Source organism: Alnus glutinosa, chromosome 3 (assembly GCF_958979055.1).
Source record: "Alnus glutinosa chromosome 3, dhAlnGlut1.1, whole genome shotgun sequence".
Lineage (NCBI taxonomy): Eukaryota > Viridiplantae > Streptophyta > Magnoliopsida > Fagales > Betulaceae > Alnus > Alnus glutinosa.
The window spans coordinates 31,219,464-31,241,803 of NC_084888.1; the positions used below are offsets into that span (position 1 = coordinate 31,219,464).

The following is a 22,340-nucleotide window of genomic DNA, read 5'->3' on the forward strand; positions in this document are numbered from 1 at the left end:
ACATCAGCTTGTTGTACAGAATATATACATTTGTTGTGCAGCAAACATTACTCTTATTTTTAAGCTTTTCTCAAAATGAGTTTCCAGATTTTTTTGAGAAAAAAGTAAAGAAATACTTTTATAATTTATTTCCAAATAGACTAACTTTTTGTATTGCATAACTTTTTACATATTAAAAATGCTTTTTAAGCTTCTTAATGTAATTCTAAACATGCTTTTAGTACTTTAAAAGCCGTGCCAAATAAAAAAATTGATTTATTTGGTAAAAAAATCTAAAAAGATATTTATTTTTTATTTTTTACTTTAAAAATGATATGTCAAAAAACTTTATTTCCTAACGCAATTTCAAACACGTTGTTAGGACTCATTTGATACGTGTTTTAAAAAGTACTTTTTTATCTTTTACTTGAAAAAAAATGTTATGATGTGATATAAAAAATAAAAATAATTTTTATTTTATTTTACTATTTTTTTTTGAGTATTTTATATTTAAACTTGTTAATTATCGTTCTTATGTTTTTTTTTTTTTCTTTTTTTCTTGTGATAAAAGCAAAAGCCAAAGAAAGAAGGCGTCAGCAAACAGGGACAGTGAGAGGCATCATATATATATATATATATCTCCACTCGGGTCTGACATCTGAATATATTCGAGCCTATAACGTGTGGCCAGTGCACATTCCAGAAAAGAGAGTGGGGGAAATATTTGGCAATTTAGATCATCCTCGAAAGCACTACAAATCTCTGCAACTGGAAGCCACCATTTATGTCCGATAATATCACACCACACACATAAACAACACGTTATCGTCGGAGACTTCGCCTCCACGGCAACTAGTTGTTCGTGGACCACCACAATTATGATTTTCCTAATTGACTAATATTTAATAATTATGATATTAACAGGAAAAACTACATGGGTGGATCAAAGGTGGGGGGAAAAGGGATTGGAATGTTTTCTATAAGAAGATAAAGGAACCCACCCCTATTGATCGATGTAATCTTATCTTTTCTTTTCTTTTCTTGGGAGTTAAGTTAGACACTAATTAGGAGTAAATTTTTATTTATTTTACAGTTTAATAAGGAATACATGCATCTCTAATTTAGAATATTTTCTTAAGAGAGTCATCATAGTTTTAGAAGTCGGGACTTAATTGGTTTCTTATGTAATCGGTAGTATATTATTTATCTATTTAAAGGGAAACTATCAATAAGAAAATGAGAAGTTGATTATTATTTAAGAATACAGTATTCTGTGTTTTTTAAGTCAAGGCTCCTTCGAAGTAGCCATTGAAGATTACGACTCTTTCGGAATAGCTGATTTATCATTTTCTATGCTTTGTTATTAGTGGGTTTGCATCACCTACTTTATGGACCCAATCGATTCTAAGTTTATTTGAAATTATATTAAGGAGGTTAAAAAGTATTTATAATATATAAAAAAATTGCGATGAAACTTAAAAGATATTTATTTTCTTACTATTTTGCTAAAAGATATTTATTTTCTTACTTTTTTGCTATAAAAAAAAAAAAAAAAAAAAAAAAAAAAAAGTCTAAAAGTGCTTTTTGGGAGAAGTTGAAAAATTAGGTTGTTTTATAGGCAAAATCTCTATTTCTCAACGCAATTCCAAACAAACTCTTAGCAATTATGACGGATAAATCCTATAAAACAATGGAAAAATTCTTGAATATGGTTTTCTTTGCACTTGACATGTTAAAGGCGCCTGTTTAATGGTATATTGGTATGGCAAATTAGGCCTCTTCATTTACAGAACGCCCCCAAAAATGCATTTTGTATTAAATTTGTCCAAAAAAAGGTAAAAAGCCTAAAAATAAAATAAAATAATAGAAGACCATTTAACATACTACGAGGGTTTAGAAAAAATAGTTTTTAAATGTAGCACGAAGGCCCCGTTTGGTAGCTCCCTTCCCTCCACTCTCTTTTTAAAATTTTTATTTTTTTTTTAAATAAACTTCAAAACATTATAACTTTTTTTTTTTTCACTTTTTATATCACATCAATCATTTTTATTACTAGTCAAATAAAAAACCCACTACAAAATAAAACTGTCATTTTTCATAAAAAAAATTTCAAACTTCTTTCTATTTTATATAACATCAATCATTTTTTTTTTATTACTATTAAAAAAAAATTATTCTCAACAATGGTTACAAAACGAGGCCGAAATTTTAGCTCATGACTTGAAAACAACAAAAAGCAGGGATATTTGGGTATGCAATATTTTTTTTAAATTTTTTTTTTTTTTTCAAAATTTCAAATACAGAGGAGAGAAAAAAGTAGATTTCTTTTTATTATTATTTTGAAAATGAGCCAAACATGATTTCTCATAAGATAAAGAAAAGAGTTGAGTTGGGACGATTCCCAAACATCCCCGATTCGATATTTTTCTCTCTCTTTTTTTTTTTTCTTGGATAAAGGGCATGATATTGAAGAAAAAGTGTAAATAAGGCTAAGATGTGATTATGTGAGGTTGTGGAGCAAAGACATTTGTCTTGAATATCAGGTTCTAATTAACTACAATAATCCAGCTACTAGATATAGAAGTTCTCATAACGATCAACCATCAATTAGGGACCACAATAATATATTGGGCTGATCGATCATATCATGTTATAGTGAACATTAATTTCTCTTTCAATAAACTTTAGTCGTATTCTAATTTAAAAGAAGAATCACTTATTTCTGTCAAAAGCAATTAGTTATTGAATAATGGTTAATTAATTTCAATTTTGCTTTGCATAGTCCCCTACTTCCCTGAGCACCACTTCCCATATTCTACAAATATGTAGATGCATGTTTTGTTTTGTTTTATTTATTATTATTTTTTTTTTAAAAAAAAAACTAAGGCACGTAGCAAATATTTACGGAAGAGTTGTCTTATAAGTATAAAAAGAAAATTACGAGACTATTTGTCACACTTATTTCACATCGGTTAATGTGAAATATTGTACGTTTTAATCACTTAAAATGTCACGTAAACCGTGAGATAAATTACATATAACATAGCATAAGACAAAAGATGGCTAAGAAAAGATCAGCTCAGTTGCATGCTTCTTTGAAGTGAGATTGTCAGCCACAAAATTTGCTTCTCCATAACAAAAGCCAGATGGATATGAATGAAGTTAGAACAAAGTGCAAGGCAAAAACCTGCAAAAGATGGCCAAATTTGTTGTATGTAACTGTTCTTTCTGTCACTGACGGAGCACATCAGCTATTGACCCAAAAATATAAAAGTTAGCCTAAAAATGGCTTCTGGTCGTTACTGTCATCATCTAATGAATTGGCTATTAATTTGAGGTCCCAAGCTCGTGCATGCATACCTACATGCGTACAAGCTAGATTAAGGTTTAATTATCATCCTCCTCGATCATTAAGGAATTCAAACATTTGAGCCGGAGAGAAGTCACAAGTTTAAGCCGAGCTCATACTTTCTAGTTTCTAATGGCAATTTACGACGAAGAAGCTGACCAATATGAAAGGATTAGCAATATGATTGTCATGGGAATCTCCCTCTTGATCATTGTAGCGACATTTGTCGGTGTCGTTGGTGAAAAAAGTGACGGTTATAAACCACAGGTGCCGACGGGGTTTAGGCCGTGAAAATCGACTATTTTATAGGTTTGTTTGGCAAATTTTTTTTTTACAAATTAAACAAAAGTAAAAATAATTTTTTTAAGTATTTTATAAATATTTTTTGTATTTTGAATAAAAAAGTGTTGTCCATGTGTTGCACGTACTAGGCCTGCCACCTCCAAAGAGAACAGACAAAAAGGGTAACAAAGAAGTCAGCTTCCATAATGATGTTTTTCAAAATATAAGCAAACCTTAAACAAATGACATTTGTGGGAACCAAAATGAAACGTGTCTCATTCAATTTCTCTGAAAAGGACTTTGATATAGAGTAAAGTAGTATCCTTTCTTTTCTTTCTTTCTTTTTTTTAGAAAAAATTATTATTTAAAGTTTGTTTTATTTTTAGGGTAATTAATATATATTCAAAATAATGATTTAATATATATATTAATTTTTTTTAAGAAAACTTTACATATAATTTTTGATATTTCATTACTTTTGAAATAAGGTACCTAAACTTTAAATAGTGTTAATTTAAAGTATTTATCTTTTAATTTTTTTTCAATTTCAATTATTTATTTTTAAAATTGAAAGATAAATATCATAAATTAATACATTTTTATATTTGAGTACCTTATTTCAAATGTGAAAAAAAAAAATTAAGGATTATAAATGATTTTTTTTATTTTTTCAAAGCTTGTGTTCAAAAATTGTGCACGAATCCCACCAGTGGAGTGCGAATGCGAAAAGTCGAAAGCAGGCAGAAATGGTCAAAGGAGACACAAGCATGTCCCCACTTTGGCGTCAGTGGTCGCACGTGTCACAAGCCTTGACCCTGCATGGAGGCTACGTGGCCTGACCTATTGCCTGATTCATCATTTTATAGACTTTCCGTCTTGTTTACTTTATTATTAATTTATTTCAGAATTAATAAAAAAGTTGATCGACATTATTTATTAATATTCTTATTTCAGTTTTTTTTAAAAAAATTGTACCTTTTATTTATTGTATTTTATGTTTAAAAATTGAACAACTTTTGTGTAAAAAGCAATGCACAAATAGATGGCGGGACCCATGCCCGGCACGTTAGATTCAGGTGTTTGTACTTTCCAAATGAAATGATGGAAAAAGTTGGGCTACCAAAAATATGCTGCCCTAGCCTGCCCGAAAGTAGAAAGAATCTAATACACTCTAGTTACAGTAGGTTTGTTTAGAGGTGGCAATGACCATGAATCTAACAACCATGTTTCTCAAAGGCTTACATGCTGCTCAACAGAAAAACAGCAAAAAAAAATAAAATAAAATAAAATAAAAATTGAAATTGGATCTAATTTATTTAATTTGCTAATTTACTTTAAAAAAATAAAAATAAAATAATTTTACAAAAGAGTATCGAATTATACGTCATTTTGAGATAAGGGTATTGAATTAGCAAATGTCTCAAACTGTGATATTTATGTATCTAAACGTCTCACTTAAAGGTACTTTATTATGATTGATTGTTAAATCCTACCAAAATCCTTAAAATATTCATTTTTTTAAAAAAAAATTATAAAAATTTTCAAATATTCAAATATGGGTATTTTTGCAAATTTTTTTAAATTCTGACCGACACCTAAATTTTAGCATTTTTTTTTTATTTTGTTTCTAAAAAGAAGATTGTTTTAATGTGATTTTTTTTTTTTGTTGCTAAATATATGGGCTTTGTTTGTTAAAGCTTCTTTTTTTTTTTTGTCAAAATAAATATATTAACAAATAATTCAAAATCCAAAAAACACTCACAAAACGTCACATTAAACCACTTTTTAAAAATAAAAATAAAAAGCACATTCTAAACACACATTAACATTTTTAAAGCCATGGTAGGCAGGTAGGTCAAAATTCGCAACTGCAACGTACGTAGTTTTTTCCGATTTTATTTTTCTTTTTAAAATGTAAACACTCCGGACTAGCTACTATAGATTGAGGCATTGGATTTGAATACGTAGCATAAAAAATGGGATTAATCATAAAAAAATAAAAATAAAAATAAAGAATATATAAATAATAAGAAACTTAGAACTTATCTTGACCGTGAAACACTGATCGAGATGCCACGCGTATTTGATGTGGGGGGGGGGGGGGAGGAAGGTGATTCAGGCAGGCAGGTGTAGTTGCGTGCTGTGCTGGTTGCATGGTGAACACTTGTTTAGCTGTGGCACCGCCGCTACGATGCGCTTCGCAACATACCTTTGCTCATCGCCCATTCAAGGCGCGTGCTGCGTGCAATAATAAACACTGGTGTTTAGGGTGGCTCCTTCAAATGAGAAAGTGAAGGGATCTAGTGGTTTATACGATGTTACATTATTTAATTTTTAGGGTTGAAAATGAACTATAAATTTCCATCACGTATAAAAATAATTGTAACAAACGTTTGGTGTACTGTTTGTTAAAACAATTTTTGGTCCGGCAACACAAGCTTAAAGATAAATTATCTTTCCTTGAAAAGTAATAAGCTTGGTAAGGAGGTTGATCGACTCATCCCACTCCAATGTCTTAAGCTTGTTCTTTAGATGATCCGAGTAAATGCCTTAATCAGAATAATTTCAACTCTAGTATACATGGATGTCTTTGGGTATTTATAGCAAGGGTGAGGATCAGTTTCTCCCGGATATGGGGGAAGTTGATCCTATGATCGTGGTCCTCTAATACCAAGAACGTGGGGTCTTTTGCACGCTCAGATAGTGGGCTTCATGCATTAGGAATGTGGATCATGTTTACCCACGTTCCAGGACGTAAGTTTGTTCGGAACGTGGGCCTGAGCGTGTTTGAGACATGTCCTGGATATCTCGGGGTCTTGGTCTCTTTATGGCTTTCCATGGGTTACTTTCGGCTGGGTTTAGTTTCGTCATGCGGCCCGGCCCTTTCATTGAATTGATAGGCTCGGTTGATGGGCCGTGTAGCTGGCCTTCTTTAGGACCGTGAATAATTAATGGGTCGACTTGGGCTGTCATTAGAAAATATTTTCTAACAGTTACTCCCCAGTTCTCTTATTTGAAATTTGCATGTAATATAATTAATTACTTGCATTCTCTTTGAATTCGAATTTTTTGGAATCTGCTCCCGACACCTGTCACCTTCTCAAGGTAATTATGGTGAGTGGCGCCTCGTATCTCGGGTTCTGGAGCTCGAGGCGTCGCTTTAATGACATTTAGGCCCCGTTTGAAATCTCCTTTCTCCTCCCCTCCCTTTTGAAATTTTTTTTTAATGATTGAAAAATAAGATTGATGTGATATAAAGTTGAAATAATTTATATAAAAAAGTGAGAAAAATTTGTATTGTAGTGAGTTTTTTATTTAAAAAGTAATAAAAAAAGTGTTGATGTGATATAAAAAGGAAGTGTAATAAATGCGTCACTCGGCCACGCTTACCCGAGAATCGAAGCGACGGCCTTCAATTCTATGGCTGTCATGCATGCCCGGGAACTGAGCCGAAACGAGCACCAACAAGTCGCCTTCCAGAAATTCAGGCGATGTTTGAAATCCCCTATATATATGTCTTCCTCTTCAAGAATTTTATCAAGCCTTCTTCGACTTAATACTCCCTTCGTCAAAAGAGTTGTTCCCCTTGTGCAAAAGTGACTGGATCGGAATGAGTGATCTTTGGTTCTATTTTTCTTTAATCTTGATCAAATTCTCAACACTGTTGATACCATATGGAAAACCATGAAGGAAAGCTTTAATACCATGTAGAAGTATATATAAAATAAAAAATAAATAAAAATATGAAAGAGAAAGAAAAAATATTGTAGAAGCGAAAAGAGACGTATGAGTTAAATCTTGATTGTGATACACGTTACATTTTTAATGGGTAACATTTTTCAAGCATTTCGATGCCTGAAAATGACCTAAATTTTGTAATTTAACCATCTACAAGTTATTTGAAATTGTATGAGATCTTACTTGTTCAAATTGAGTTGGATCCAAAACTGTTTATATAAAATAGTTGGTCGGATGAGCAATGTTAAATAATGATTTTTTGGTTTTTTTTTTTTTTTTTAATCTTTTGTAAAATTGATGTGATTTTTAAAATCATCATTGTATTTAAGATGAATCACCATTAGATTTTGATCCAATAATGATTTTAAAAGGCACATAAACTTTGAGAGGATAAAAATAGAATAAAAAGATGATCCCTAACATTATTTTTGGTGGGATTGAGTTCATACAATTTCTTTAATCCAAGTTCTTTATTTAAAATAAATGACTTAATTAAGTCACATAACTATTTGAAATAAAAAATAAAAGAAGTTAAAAGGATGGCCGGATCATTCCTTAAGGTGGTCAGTTATTTTTTTAGGGTATGATTGACTGCCTCTCACACTAAAAGAGTGGTCAGCCACCTTTAAATAAGTGGTTGGGGTGGTCGGCCACCCTATAACTAACTGCTTGTGGATGGTCGGCTACTAAAAAAAATGTTTAGGCGATGATCAACCACCTCCAAGCTAGTTATAGTGGTGAGCCTTTTAGTTTTAGGAAATAAATCCTATTTCCTAGGACTAGCTAGAAGTGAAAAAATAATAAGGAAGCAAAATAAAAACAAGCAACCGCGAAATATAGAGATTTACATGGTTCACTATTTGGGGCTACATCCACCTAGTAGCATCGATATTTCACTATTTATTGAGAAACAATACAAGGGGCGTCGATACATTACATAACTCTAAAAAAAAGAAGCAATTATAAATATAACTTTTAACCGGATCAACACACCGTAATTTGTAAAAAAAAAAAACCGTAGCGCTTCTAATGTCGAACCAAGTCAGATACAAACTGATTCAAATACAACCCAGGCTCCACATAGCCTAACAAGGCTATTCGCCTTGAGGGGTGGTCAGCCTGGCTCAACCATCCCAATTACTATCTTGGAGGACAAAGAGGTGGACGGCCCACCCAACTACTCATGGAATGACGGAATACCTCATAAGCCCTTGTTTCGACCATTGCTTTAATTATTTTTGGATTTTGTTTTTAATTTTTAATGCTTATTTGGTTCAGTCCAAACCATTCATTTTGAATGAATGACTTTAATTGAATGAATTGCATGTTCTTACCATTCCTTGGAATTGAAGGAACCTCAGACCATAGTTTGTCATGCAATTAATCACTCGCATCATACCCTACCGTACCTATTAAGAAGAAAAAGAAACAATGCAAAAAAAAAAAAAAAAAAGAGAGAGAGAAAAAAGAAAAAAAGAAAAAAGCAAAAAAGAAAAGAATTGCATGTTCTTACCATTCATTTTTAATCTCTCTGTTTTCCATTTTCTGGCCAGTGAGTGCATATCTAATGTATCTATAATGAGAGTGCCACTAGCTGTAGTGCCAAGGTAATGATGTTGTACTACAACTAAGAATCGATAATCATACAACCCCTGACTATGATATTATTTTGTTCCTTTTTTTTTTTTTGTGATGAAAATGGAAAACAGAGAGATTAAAAATAATCTGAGCCAGAAAAAAAAAAAAAGGAAAGAAAAACATATCCTTTTGGATGAGATTTATTGTCCAATTTAGTAATATATAAAACTGTTTTGTGCTTTAATTAACAATGGCAATTTTGTTGTCAGAGCTGTGATAGCTGGAAATATTTTGTCCACATAGGGAGCACATCCATTCAATTTCATACTGTGATCTTGATAATAAGTGTATATAAATATATAATATTTATCAGTTGTTCTCAAGATTAAAGTTTGATCTGGACCTGCATTTAAGCTCATTATCTAATCTTCTTCGGTTAACTTTAATTACCTTCTTTTAGCTTCCTATAATTTACAGATTTGAATGCACTTGAAATCTTATTTTGACTATATTTAGGAGATCATCTTCTACATTAAAGTGTACAAAGTAACTCCCCATCGTACGTTGGAAGAGCTATCACAATTCACAAACAGTTTTTCCCACTAAAACGCCAGCAAATTCCACCAGCTCAGCTGGTAACTGTAGGACTGTGGGAGAAATTCCATGTAAAGAAGCAGTGGCCAGTGGGGGCGGGGGGGGTGTACTTATTCACGAGGGGACAAAGTATTAAATGACAAAAAGTCCGGCAAACAAGTGCCTGCAGGAGCGCGTGGAGGTGTAGAATGATCCGAAAATCCGGTCCAAGGAAAGACGACGTTTGTCCTAAAACCCTTCTGGGAATTGCCATTTCATTTGTTTAACTACAAAGCCTCACACGTACACTACCCGCCAACCCCATCACCAGTATCTCATCCACCCCACGAAATTTCCTATTTTTACTTCTCTCTCTCTCTCTCTCTCTCTCTCTGTATGTGTCTCTCAAGATTGCGTCTTTCAAAGTGTTTTGTTAATGATGAAGATGGAGAAAAGAACTGACATGGAACAAGTTGTAGAGAACTGAGAAAGAAAGAGAAAAAAGTTGAGTGTTATAGAGAGTGATGGGGTCTTCTTCAAAAGGCGGGAGTAACAGTTATGATTACTCATTCAAGATACTGTTGATTGGTGATTCTGGTGTTGGCAAGAGCAGCCTTCTTCTCAGTTTCATTTCCGACTTTGTTCATGATCTGTCCCCCACCATTGGTACCCCCTCTCTCTCTCTCTCTCTCTCTCTCTCTCTCTCTCATAAACAGTTCTTGCATGTTCTGTTTGAAAATGATCAAGACCCAGTTACATCTTCAAAACCTTAGTTCTAAACTCTAATGGTTTATCTAAGTTTTGGTCTTTCCAAATTGTTATTTGTTTCCTTGTTTTTTTTATGAGGTTTAGCTTGTATAGCTTAGAAGATTTTTGAAGAATTTTTATTGGCAGAGAGATTTTTCTTTTTTTCTTTATGGATTCAGTATGTAAATTTTCTATGACTATAAATTATTGGGAGACCCGTTTGTTGCATATGGCTTGATATAATGGAAGGTTAGAAAGATGATTTCTTCAATCTGGGGTGAAAAATGATTTGGGGTTATGTGTGACACCTGGCTCTCATATATGCATGGTGGTTTTTGGGCATTCATATGGGTACTATCAGGTTAAACTTATAATACACCTAGAACAGGGAACAGTTGGGAAAAAGAGGAGATTGCATTTGATGGAAGCATTATTTGTCCTTACAAGTTAGAACCATTGTTCAGCAGCTTTTCTTATAGTATATTTCTCATTTTATTTGATTTTTAAGTCCGAATTATGTATTCCGTATCCAGATGTTTGAGTTAAATTGTCAAAATCAGTTCCAGAAACACATTGAGGTTATCAGGGGTCATAATGAACTCCTTCACCGAGTAGATAGGCACGAAGAAGCCCAGGAAGAATTTTCAAATTTTTGGAGGACGACTTCATTAGAATATTAATGAAATGTTAAATTCATCATTTTCTATCAGTTTAAGCTTTTAGAACAAATGGTGATTTAACATGGTATCAGAACATAGGTTTTGAGTTTGAATCCGACTATTGAGTTTACTCCAATTTCAGTTAAATATTCCCCGTGTTGGGTCGTACTTATTGAGGGAGAGTTGGAGTCTATATGCGAGGAGGGGTATTAGAATATTAATGAAATGATTAAATTTACGATTTCCTATAAACTTAAGCTTTTAGAATAACTAGTAATTTAACGGACTTTACAATTAGTATAAAGTAAATTCATTCTCCATTTCATCTGTTATATGTGGTACCACTGAGCTTTGATATTGTTTTGACCATTTTCCAGGTGTGGATTTTAAGATCAAGCTGCTCACAATTGGTGGCAAAAGATTGAAGCTAACAATTTGGGACACAGGTAACTTCTGGATCTACTGGAAATCGTATTTTCATTTCAACTTTCTCCAAGGGATTTTCCCCACATGAATTTGATTAATGATGCTTTTGTAAGTGATAGTTGATAGGGAACTTCAACTCTTCCTTCAAGTTAGTCATTGCTTTTGTAACATTTCTGGATTTTTTTGTATATTAACTAATCTCTTCAGAAAGACCTTGGTTTGAATTTTGTGAAAACGATCAATGGAACTTTAGAAGTGTTGAAGAGAAATTTCATGGAAGTAACCCTTGGAAAATATATTAGACAAACTGATGGGCATCTACACAAAAAACTGACTTGCAACTTCGCTTCCAAGATTTTTGACATTGTCTTTGCATAAGCAAAGTACCGGAACACAGACTCTGGGTTGCAATGCGCTATAGAGTCTACACATGAATGAAGCTTTAAATAAGTAAATTTGCATATATCATAGACCTATAATGAAGGCAGTTTTTTCATGTTACTGCTGCATATTATACCTTTGGAAAAATATCAATTTTGATTTTTCTCTTGCTAATTCAGTGCAATTGGTTTGTTAACAATCTGTGTTGTATTTGCAGCTGGACAGGAAAGGTTTGGAACATTAACAAGTTCTTACTACAGAGGTGCTCATGGAATTATCCTCGGTATGCCCTTGCAATTGTGAAAACAGATTTTATAATTATGTGGATGGAGTGATCATATTGAATTAATTATTAATTATTTCTTCAAGCTCTTATGGTTCAAAAATTTGCTGATCTATTATAAGTGCTTGATGTTCCAATGAATAATGAGCATATTACTATGTCTATTGTAAGGGAACTTGCATTCCAACATTGAAACCGCATCCTATTTTGAAAATTCTGACTTAGACCCCAAGTTGTTTTTAACCCAATTATCAATGAAATCAATCGTTAAGCAAGTCACCACAGATATCAATACAAAAATCATATCAAGCACAAAAGAAATTAACTCATGGATTTTGGTAACGAAGTGGAAACCTTTTGAAGAACTCTTCAAAAGTAAAACCACTCCAAAGGACAGCCAACCCCAAAGACGTCCACTATAGAATACTTGTGTTACAAAATGATCTTACTTATAAAACCTTTGTAACTCTCAAGACTTGATTTGTAACCCCGGCAAACGACCTGTTCACCTCTTTGCCGCAGTGGCTTCGGAACCTCTAACCTTATTCTACAAGGATCACCTTCATCAACAAACCATGTCCGCTACAACTCAGAACTTTGATGACTGAAGGTTTTTCTGTGATCTGGTTGATGAAAAACAAAGAGAGGAATCAAATATGTTTAGGCTTAAGGGTGTTTAGAAACCTCTCTAACAATGAAAAATAGCCTCTAGGCCTTATGTAGGTCATTAGGCTTGTATAGGTGGGGATAAAACAGAGGTTTTAAAGTAAAGTTGGCTAACAATTAAATTGCCAGCGACTGCCTCATTCGAACGGGATTAGTTCTAGTTCAAAAGTGAGCTAAGGTTTCACAGATTCACCTCTAACTCCATCTCTTCGGTCAACCGAATTCGACCGAACGTCTTGGTTTTTAGTATTGGGACTTGATTCAAGAGTTTGGTCGACTGAGCTTCGACTGAAGTATTCCAAATTTCAATTCTTGACATTTTTTTTACAACCTGTTTTGACCTAGTACACATTGGAATTGGAAAATGTTCATGAAATACAAAATTGTATACATTTGAATCAGCTTTCCAACGCCACTAAGCTTTCCAACGGCAATAAAGAAATCTTCCGGCGAAGTGTTCAGCAGCACTGAAATTGAAGAGACTCGTGATGGATCAAGTTCCAAGAAGAAGTCTTGAAGGGCCATCAAGAAACCAGTCTATTTAAGAGGCTATTTAGTCTAAATAAATGAGGGAACGTAATATGAAGGGTTTCGATGTGAAATTGTGAAGGGACTTTAGAATAAATGAGTATTCATGAATTCTAGGCCAATTCATGAATCTACGTTTGTTGTCTGTCTCTATAAATGATAGTCTTGTATTGACTTTTGGAGATCATCGTTTATCATACCATATCAATTAAATTTCAAATATTGAGTTGCTTTGCACTTTGTTTACTTCTCCTCCTTTACTTTTAGCAATTACAGCTATAGTTGAGTTAAGTTGAGATTTTCTGTCTCTTTCTTCTTGTTCTCTGTTGTAGTGTCTTGGTCTTTCTTCTTGTTCTATGTTGTATTGTCCTGAGTTATTGCTGCTGGACTAATCGGTCTTGCATCACCCATCTTCTTCTATCTTTCTGTCATGTTGGTCTTACACTAGGAAGCTAAATAAAATAAGGCACAAAGTTGCTCAATGAATTTGCATTTAGTTGCGTTTATCAATTCTAATTTTTTTAAAACTCCATGACTATAGTCTCATGCTCTTGCTATGACGAATGGAAGTCTAACTGGTCTCTGATCTATTTGCACTTTAGTGTATGACGTGACACGGCGTGAAACCTTTACAAACTTGTCGGATATATGGGCAAAGGAAGTAGAGCTCTACTCCACTAATCATGAGTGTATCAAAATTCTTCTGGGGAATAAAGTTGATAGGGTAAGTTGTATGTTTACACTCTGTTTTCCTACTGTGGACAGAGACAATTTCAGATGTGAATAGAATTTTAACGCTCATAAGTATATTTAATGTCCCTTTTTATTTTTATATTAATTGTTAATCTGAATTTTTGGAACATATTACAAGCTTCATCTTTCACTTAGTTTCATACCATGTGGTTTTATGTACATTTCTTGCAGCTGTGATTTGTTGTTCTATTGCATAAAATATATTTCAGGAGAACGAGAGAGCTGTAACGAGAGAAGAAGGATTGGCTCTTGCACAGGAACATAAATGTTTGTTTCTCGAATGTAGTGCCAAAACTAAAGAGAATGTTCTTCACTGCTTTAAAGATCTTACATTAAAGGTACACTATTTCAAAAAGGCTTGCATTTTCTAATTGTCATCTTGTATAAAAAATGTGTCAATAGCTTGTTGGACTCTGCCTCACATGGTAATCTTCCAGTTATTTTTTATTGGAGGGCAAAACAATTACTCACCGTTTTGATTGGTGACCCCCAATTTAATAAGGATCAAGGCTTAGTTGAGTTCAATTGTTCTAATTACTAGCTCACAACTAGATAATTTGCAACCTTAAACAGTCTTCTAACGGTGGTGCTTAAAAATATTGTGAATCTTAGACAGTCTTTTTTCACCAAGAAAATTGCTTTCTGAATTCTAGTGGTCGTTAGAAGAAATTCTTTGGTGACAAATGCACCTTAGTTACATGTGTTAGTAAGTTGGTACCAGAAGTATGTTCTGCTTCATCTTACAAGTCCTGAACCTTGTATGTCCTATCAATTTGGTTTGACAACTTAACATCAGGCATTGTTATAATGAAGTTGCGAGAGCAAATTTTAGGTTCGATTTGGTTTATAATAGACATTCAGCCATTAACAGCACTGCCACCCTAAACCAAAGATGTCAGCTTGGTTTCTTGGTTTCTGTGGAGGTTTGACAGTTTTATCTTCATGTTTTCTGACCTAGTTAGAAATATGCCCATGGATTATGAAAAATGTAGCATTATTTAATTTTACAATGTTGGCTAGTGGTCATTGCTGTGATGTATCAGTCATAGATAATGGCTTCATTTCACTTGTAATGTTTTAGTGTTAAGTAATGGTACCTTTTGTATTAGATATGATGCAGTCATTTAATATTGTTAAATTAACATTCAAAAGACTACTTAGGGCGCGTTTGTTTCAAAGTAAAATAGTTTATGAGGAAAAATGTTTTTAGTCAAAAATATTTTTTTAGAAAATAATTGATTTTCCATTGTTTGGTTGAGACCCTTAAAAGAATATCGAAAATGTTTACTGTTGTTTGGTTGGTACGAAAAATCTTTTCCCATTGTAACTAAAAATCAATCGGAAACTACTCAAAATGATTGGACAACACCGAGTACTACCAGCAACAATCTATTTTATTTTATTTTTTTAAAAAAACCATTCCACAAAACGTACAGGCTAGGAGGGGGAGGGGAGTTGTTGGGAGGTTGCAATGCAGGGGAGACGAGGGCAATTGTGAGGGGTGGGGGGCTTACGACGAAGCAGGGAGGATAGTGGGTGATAGTCAGAGGAGGATGGCACAAGGGGAAAATGGTTAGGTTTCTTTGTGGGGGTGATGGGGTAGGGAGGATAGTAACATCCTACATCACTTGGATATGGGAATGATGATGTACTTATATGTATATTTGCACCCTTCTTGACACAACGTGTTTTAAAGTCGTGATGATTATAAACTTATCAAAACTCCGCAGTTAAATGTGTTTATGTGAGAGTACTACTAGGATGGGTGACTTCCTAAAAAGCCTGATTTGATTGAGCCAAAAAAAGACAATATTGTGTCGTCGAGGGTGAGTTGTTATAGGGATGACGACTGAGAGGTAGAGGGGGGTGGTGCAGGGGAAGGGGAAACTAGGCTCCTTTATGAGGATGTGTGGTGTTGTAGTTCAATGAGGGTGGTGGGGGAGAGGGAGAGATACGCTTTAGAAAACAATTTACACCTCTTTAGAGGCATAAGCCATTTTTTCTCCCTACAGTGGTAATTTTGTTGTTGACTCGGAAACCATTTTCCGTTGACCAGTACATTCTCTGCTCACTCCAAACACCTGAACATGGGAATTTTTTTTTTGGAAAATGTTTTACAAAAGCGTAGGACATTTTCCTTCCTATAGTGGTAAATTTGCTCTTGATTTGGAAATCATTTTCCATTGACTAGTGTTTTCCGCCTACACCAAATACCAGAAAATGGGAAAAAATAAATTGGAAAACGTTTTGCACCAAAGCAAACGCAGTCTTATGACTAGACAATTGATGTTATTAGGTGAATGCTATTAATAGCAGTCGATGTCTAGTGTTATATTCCTAAATTTGTCTACTTTCTGCAGTGTTTAACTGGTATTATCTCTTGAATAGCTTTAGCATAACCATTATTGATCTTTCATTTAGCATCGTTAGCTATAACTTTTTATGCCATTAACTAGTGAATGTAGCATGTTTCATGGCTTATATCTAATTTGATGATTTACACATATTTTAACCAGTTTTATTAGTTACAGATACTTGAGGTTCCAAGTTTATTGGAAAACGGATCCGCAGGGGTGAAAAAGCAAATTTTAAAACAGAAGCAGGTATACCCAACACCTCGTAATGGTGGTTGCTGCTCTTGATCCACATGATGCAACATCCAAACTAGCTAGAATTTTCTGCAACAAAATAGAAGAACTCAAGAAGGGATTGAAATGGCAACCGACCACATCAATCATCATCCTAGACGCTTTCACAGTCAGATGGCTAAGAAGTTAGATGCTCATCAGCAAGCTCTTTCTAAGCCATTTTTCCCACTTCTGATGTAGATATGGGAATTTGGGGAGTCTTGTTACATCTTGTATTTCATGTAAATATATTTCGGTTTAGTTGATGCTGTTTGGTTTAGTTTGGCATTGGGTTAATCATAAACATGTAAAAAAAAAAAAAAATTACATCGTTCACGAAGCGAATAATGGTTCTGTATACAAAACGGTTTCTGGTATATATGTTCAGATATACGAGATGATGGACACTACTCAATACAGAAATGGGTTTGTTTTGTTTTGAAAGTAAAGCAGAAGCTGCAGAACTAGTGGAAAACTCATGAAAGCATGTAAATGTGTTGTTGTTATAGTTCATTTTGTTAACGTTTTCTTTCTATAAACGCTTGTTGCATATGATGTCCTGTTCAGTTGAAAGATCAGCAGAGACGGAAGTGAATTAGGACTGTTATCATAGTTAGATTTTAATATCAACAAACAAAAAGCAAAGACAAGTGGTAGGAATTATGAGAACCCATTAACAAAAGAAAAAGAGAAGTAGCTCGGATCCGAGTCTAAAACGACCGGTGCCAGAGAAGTGAGAAAGGAAGAGAACCTATGCTCTGCTCTGTCGATCCGTCCAAGTTGAAGATGGATAAACCTACCTTCATTATTAGACGACGAGTTTTCCATCTCATAACTATGCCAGTCCACCCAAAAAGAAAATAAGTACAACAATATTATCATGTATCGGCAGCAATTATCATTGCGTTTAAGGCTTTGAATTGATTGCAATTTCTTACATTACTAGCACTAGCAACAGCTTCCCTAAATCTCATTCCCTTCTTTAGATGTAAGGAAAACTCTTAAAAACCCCATGAATCAGATTCTATTGTTGTTTCCTAAACTAAAGAAATACCAAAAGAACCAAAAGTTGTACCTTAGACCTAATGGTTCCCTTAACATTATTTTATGTAATAAAAAACTTTATCTTTCATCTCTTATTCCACTAGCATTTATTTGAAACAATATTTAAATGTGTTGGTTTATTTTTATTAGCTACATTCTGGTTGACAAAAATGCTTCCATATTAGGGACTGCTATAACAGGGACACCGTAATTCAAAGTCTTCTAGAAGAATATTGCAGAATATAAATTCTAAATATGGAATGGACTGATCAAGACATGATATTTGTATAGAATATCCCTAAGAAGGCAATTTCATGTTGAAGGAAATATTATTGAGACTTTATAGCCTAGAAAGTCGGTTTTCCCTACAGTCTATCCGGTCACCTAGATGCCAGAATCTGAACATGAGCCACTGAGAGTCAAAGTCTTATGAAGGTCTGGACGGCTCAGCAAACGCGAGCCACCGAGAGCAAAAGTTCAAAAGGAGTCTGGACGGCTCAGCAGATGTGAGCCACAAAGAGCAAAAGTCTGCAAGAAGGTCCGGACCCAAATGCGTTGACTGCGAACGTTGGAAGTTTTTTGTACAACTGTCTGAACACTAGGGTTGCATGTTCAGACGCGCTTCAGTGTTTACTCAAAGTTTTAATTGTAGGTCTGGACGCCGCCTATGCAAATCCGAGTTTTAGTATAATTAGGATCTCTGAATCACCTATTTAAAGAGGCTCATAGGCTGTTTATTTGTAAGGAGTATCATATAAAATCCATTGTGCTAAGAGAAAAAGAGAGGGTGTTTAGACAGAGATTGTTAGATTTGCTAATTCTTTTAGAGTTTTTTATGTTGTGTGATTTGATCAATTGAAGTCTACTTTTGGAAGGAACCATAAGTTAAATGAGTTTATTGAAGACTCTTTCAGACATGAGGTTTGGTTGGAAAGTGTTCACGTATAGATATGTGTCAGAGTTAGGGGTACAACTACTGCATCGGGTTATGTAAGTACTACTGCCTTGTAACTAGCTTTGTCTTCTAAATAATAGATTTCTTGAGTTTTGCTGCCTCGGAGTGGTTTTCTCTTGATAAAAGTTTCCACTTCGTCAACAAATTATTTGTCTCTTTTAAATTCCGCATTTAATATTTTGTTGCACAATTGATCACACACACATGTTAATTAAGAATATTATATTTTTCAAAATGATTTCTCTTTCCTCTAGCATTTAGTTTAAGGATTATTTAAATGATATAAGGAAAAGATAAAAGAAAGTATTGTGGAGTGCATTTAAATCGAGAAGGAAAAAATGGTTTAGTTCCCTAAATTGAGGAAAATTTTAAAGGAAGTTGTTGTTGATGCTCTTAGGCAAATTGAACTACCTAAGAAAAGCAGAATTCGGATCAGGATCCCTTATAATTTCTTTAAAATTGTAGATATTAAAAATGTGACATGTTAACAATGAGAATTGAGTATATTTTTATCAGGTTTTTACACTTTATGTTGTATAAAAGATTTAAGCAGAAAATTGTCTTTTGGTTTAGTAAAGAAGAAGCGTCTCTTCAAAAGTGAAGAAAAAGTCATTTAGAATGATTATTTATTTATTTATTTCGATAACATGTCATATATTTAATATGTAGCATTTTTTACGCCATTCGATATAAAAATAACCTGAATTCATATAATTTGAGAATCTAAATTTTTTTTTTGAAATTGTAAAAGATCCTAATTCGCAAAATTCAATAGGACTTACGACCATTTTTTTTTTCTTCTGGAATGATGAGTTTTCCTTGAATGCTCCACATTCAATTGTAAACATCTGTTTTAGAAAGCAACTACTTACCATATAAGAACACAATTTAGGAAAGAGGTGAGAACAAGAAAGAGAGATAGAGAATTAAAATGGTTTGGCGCAGGGCGGAGCTAGGATTTAGGAGCTGGGGGGGCCAAACTGAATTTTTTTTTGGGGAGGGCCAAAACTATAAAAATAACAAAATTTAGGGGTAAAATTAATTAATTTTTTTTGAGGAATTTTTTTTTTAGGGGGTAGCTCCGCCCCTTGTTCGACGTATAGTTTACATCCACACATCAAAGCCTTTTCTTGACTACATCTTTGCTTTATTCATTTGATTGTATACAAAACTCTATTTATAGAGAAAGAGTCTGAATGTTTCAAGTCTCTTCTATTTCTGCATTAATAATAATAAATCTAATTTATCATCTTATAACTTTTGTCTCTTAAATGCTTGTAACTCTTATCTCTTGAATTCTTGTAACTTTTGTGTCAATACCAATCACGTGTAAATATATATGAGAATTGCTGTTAGTCATTCTCCTGTCCTTTCTCCCATTTATCTCGAGAATGACGTTTAGACTTTCTCAACATAAATACTCCAAATGAACAATCCAGATCACAAATAAGACTATAGGAAATACACTCCGGCCAAAGTCAACTAAGCCACCGGCGCTGGGGTGTACAAAACAATGATACAACTGTCTGCCGGCTCGATTTATACAAAACTGCATGAAATAACCCCATTGTTAAGTACACCTTGTTACTAATGCTTCTTTTCTTTTACTTTTCTGGTTGTTTTATTTGCTTAGGTTCTTAGGAAGTTCCACCTCTTGCTATATATATATATATATATAGGCCATATCCATATGGTTCAGTTTCATCTCCTGGAGTAGGACAGTAGGAGTTGTGCTTTCACCATTACAATGGCTTCTACCGTCCACCAGAGGAGCCTAATTGCATTAATGATGGCAATCTTTGTCGCTGGAGCCAACGCCATTGACATCTTTCTGGAGTGGAATGTTACCCTCGACAACACCTTCAAACCTGTGTCCCAAGATCAACCTGTATGATCACAACTGTCACATTTACTTACGCTTAATTTCTTTAATTTGAATGTGAAAATTAAGTACTGTAAATTAATTATATAATGGTTGCTTAACTGTGTGAACATGCATGCAGGTTATCACCATCAATGGGATGTTCCCAGGACCCCTTATCAATGCCACAACCAACGATCTTGTCCACGTAAACGTTTTTAACAACATGGATGAGCCTCTACTCTTTACATGGTACTTGTAAATTAATACGACTCGTAAACTCTATACGTGTTAACGTTTAAGGGTCTAACTCATTTAATCAAATGAGTCGGATTAGAACGCCAACTTTTACTACTCATTGGTTAATTAATTTGATGGTGCAGGAATGGCATACAGCAAAGGTTAAACTCATGGCAAGATGGAGTGTCCGGCACAAACTGCCCAATCCAACCGGGCACGAACTGGACTTATGTGTTCCAAACAAAGGACCAGATTGGCAGTTTCTTCTATTTTCCCTCTATCAACTTTCAGAAGGCTGCCGGAGGGTTCGGACCCATCCGTGTCAACAATCGTAATGTCATCGCCGTTCCCTTTCCCAAGCCTGAAGCTGAGTTCGATTTTCTAATTGGTGATTGGTATTATGACAACTACAAGGTAATTGATTTGAAAATACATTAAAAATAGAAAAATGATTCTTTTTCAATCTCCTTATTTTATTTTCTCATTCTTCAACTTTTAAAAATTACTATTAGATATGTGGGTCATTTATATGGGCTATAGAGATCTAATGATAATTTGCAAAAGTGAAAGAATATGAGAAATACAGTAAGAGAATATATAGCACATCTCCTAAGTGTGTATATATATATATATTGGGTCAAGTTTCTTTAGTTCTAACTTTTTTTTTTTTGGAACATAAAATTTTGGTAGCTGATTAGGTCAAGGATGCACTTCAACACAGTAGCATTTGATGGTATCTCCGATATCATGTTGATGAATGGCAAAGGCCCTTTTGGGCATCAACTGACAAAAGCCTATGAATCTTTCAATGTTACTAAAGGTACGTTGGAAGTTGAAACAACCAAAAAAGGTGTGGGTCTTTTGGTATTGGGGGGGGGGGGGGGGGGGGGGTTTGTATTTAGAGCTTTTACTATAAATCCTATCCTTAATTACGAACATATATATGCGTATGACAATTTACGTGACACTTTACTTACAATTAATTTTAATTGTTCGTTGATGTAGTAAGTGCCACATAGACTTACAAATTGAAGTAGCAGTCCGAGCTAGAGGCGAAACTAGAATTTTAGGTTTTGGATAAAACTAAAAAAATTAAAAAACTTGGGGGTAAAAATTTGATTTAAAAAAAAATTGAAAAAGACATTATGGCCGTATAGTTTTGCCCTTGATGTCAGTTACAATTAAATTTAATTGTTTGGTATAAGCTACATGAGTTATTACATTAATTTGTAAAGAACTTATAATAAAAGTTGCATACCTTCCCAACACTTGGGTTCTATTGATGTCTTAATAAAGTTATGTCATGCTACGACTCAACCGCGCTTAAGGGAGTGCTTACAATTTCTCACCGTCTAAGCTCCTTTTGGCTCGTGTCATTAGTTTCTTGCAGGCAAGTGCTACTTTTATCACACCAACATAGAGTAATAACTTTGCTTGCCAATTCCAGTCTTTTTAATTTTTTTTTTTTTTTTTTTTATTTATATTAATTGAAAAAAAAAGAAAAGAAAAAAAGAAGAGAGGTGGCTTTCCTGTAATTTGGGACAGGCGGGTCCATGGTGCATTAAAAACTATGCTTTGAGTTTTAATTGTATGTGATGCAGGGAAGACGTATAGGTTCAGGATATCGAATGTGGGGAATGCGATGAGTTTCAATTTCAGGATTGAAAACCA

General features: G+C 33.9%; 2 protein-coding genes across 3 annotated transcripts in view; both read left to right on the top strand.

The window, feature by feature from the left end:
• Positions 1 to 9,675: 9,675 nt before the first annotated feature.
• On the top strand, positions 9,676 to 17,044 carry LOC133864051 (ras-related protein RABC2a-like). 2 transcript variants are annotated; one of them, XM_062300246.1, is made up of 6 exons: positions 9,676 to 10,165; positions 11,283 to 11,351; positions 11,930 to 11,995; positions 13,792 to 13,913; positions 14,152 to 14,280; positions 16,468 to 17,044. In XM_062300246.1, the coding sequence occupies exons 1-6, from the start codon at positions 10,024 to 10,026 to the stop codon at positions 16,582 to 16,584; spliced, it is 645 nt and encodes a 214-aa protein (XP_062156230.1). In that variant the 5' UTR covers positions 9,676 to 10,023; the 3' UTR covers positions 16,585 to 17,044. The 2 variants fall into 2 exon arrangements, with proteins under 2 accessions (XP_062156230.1, XP_062156232.1); XM_062300248.1 differs by having other exon boundaries at positions 9,682 to 10,165; positions 16,474 to 17,044.
• Positions 17,045 to 20,315: 3,271 nt separating this feature from the next.
• The window catches only part of LOC133863347 (monocopper oxidase-like protein SKU5), a 4,646-nt gene continuing 2,621 nt past the window's right edge, over positions 20,316 to 22,340 (top strand). Inside the window, exons 1-5 of the mRNA XM_062299291.1 lie at positions 20,316 to 20,456; positions 20,572 to 20,681; positions 20,813 to 21,083; positions 21,360 to 21,489; positions 22,271 to 22,340. The exon at positions 22,271 to 22,340 is cut by the window's right edge and continues 288 nt beyond it. Of these exons, the coding sequence (XP_062155275.1) occupies positions 20,316 to 20,456; positions 20,572 to 20,681; positions 20,813 to 21,083; positions 21,360 to 21,489; positions 22,271 to 22,340 (722 nt within the window). The remainder of the gene's footprint in view (positions 20,457 to 20,571; positions 20,682 to 20,812; positions 21,084 to 21,359; positions 21,490 to 22,270) is intronic.

Coding starts and splice junctions, on each gene's coding strand:
- LOC133864051 (XM_062300246.1), top strand. CDS start 10,024: ATGGGGTCTTCTTCAAAAGGCGGGAGTAACAGTTATGATTACTCATTC. Junction 10,166..11,282: donor TGATCTGTCCCCCACCATTG/GTACCCCCTCTC, acceptor ACCATTTTCCAG/GTGTGGATTTTAAGATCAAG. Junction 13,914..14,151: donor TGGGGAATAAAGTTGATAGG/GTAAGTTGTATG, acceptor AATATATTTCAG/GAGAACGAGAGAGCTGTAAC.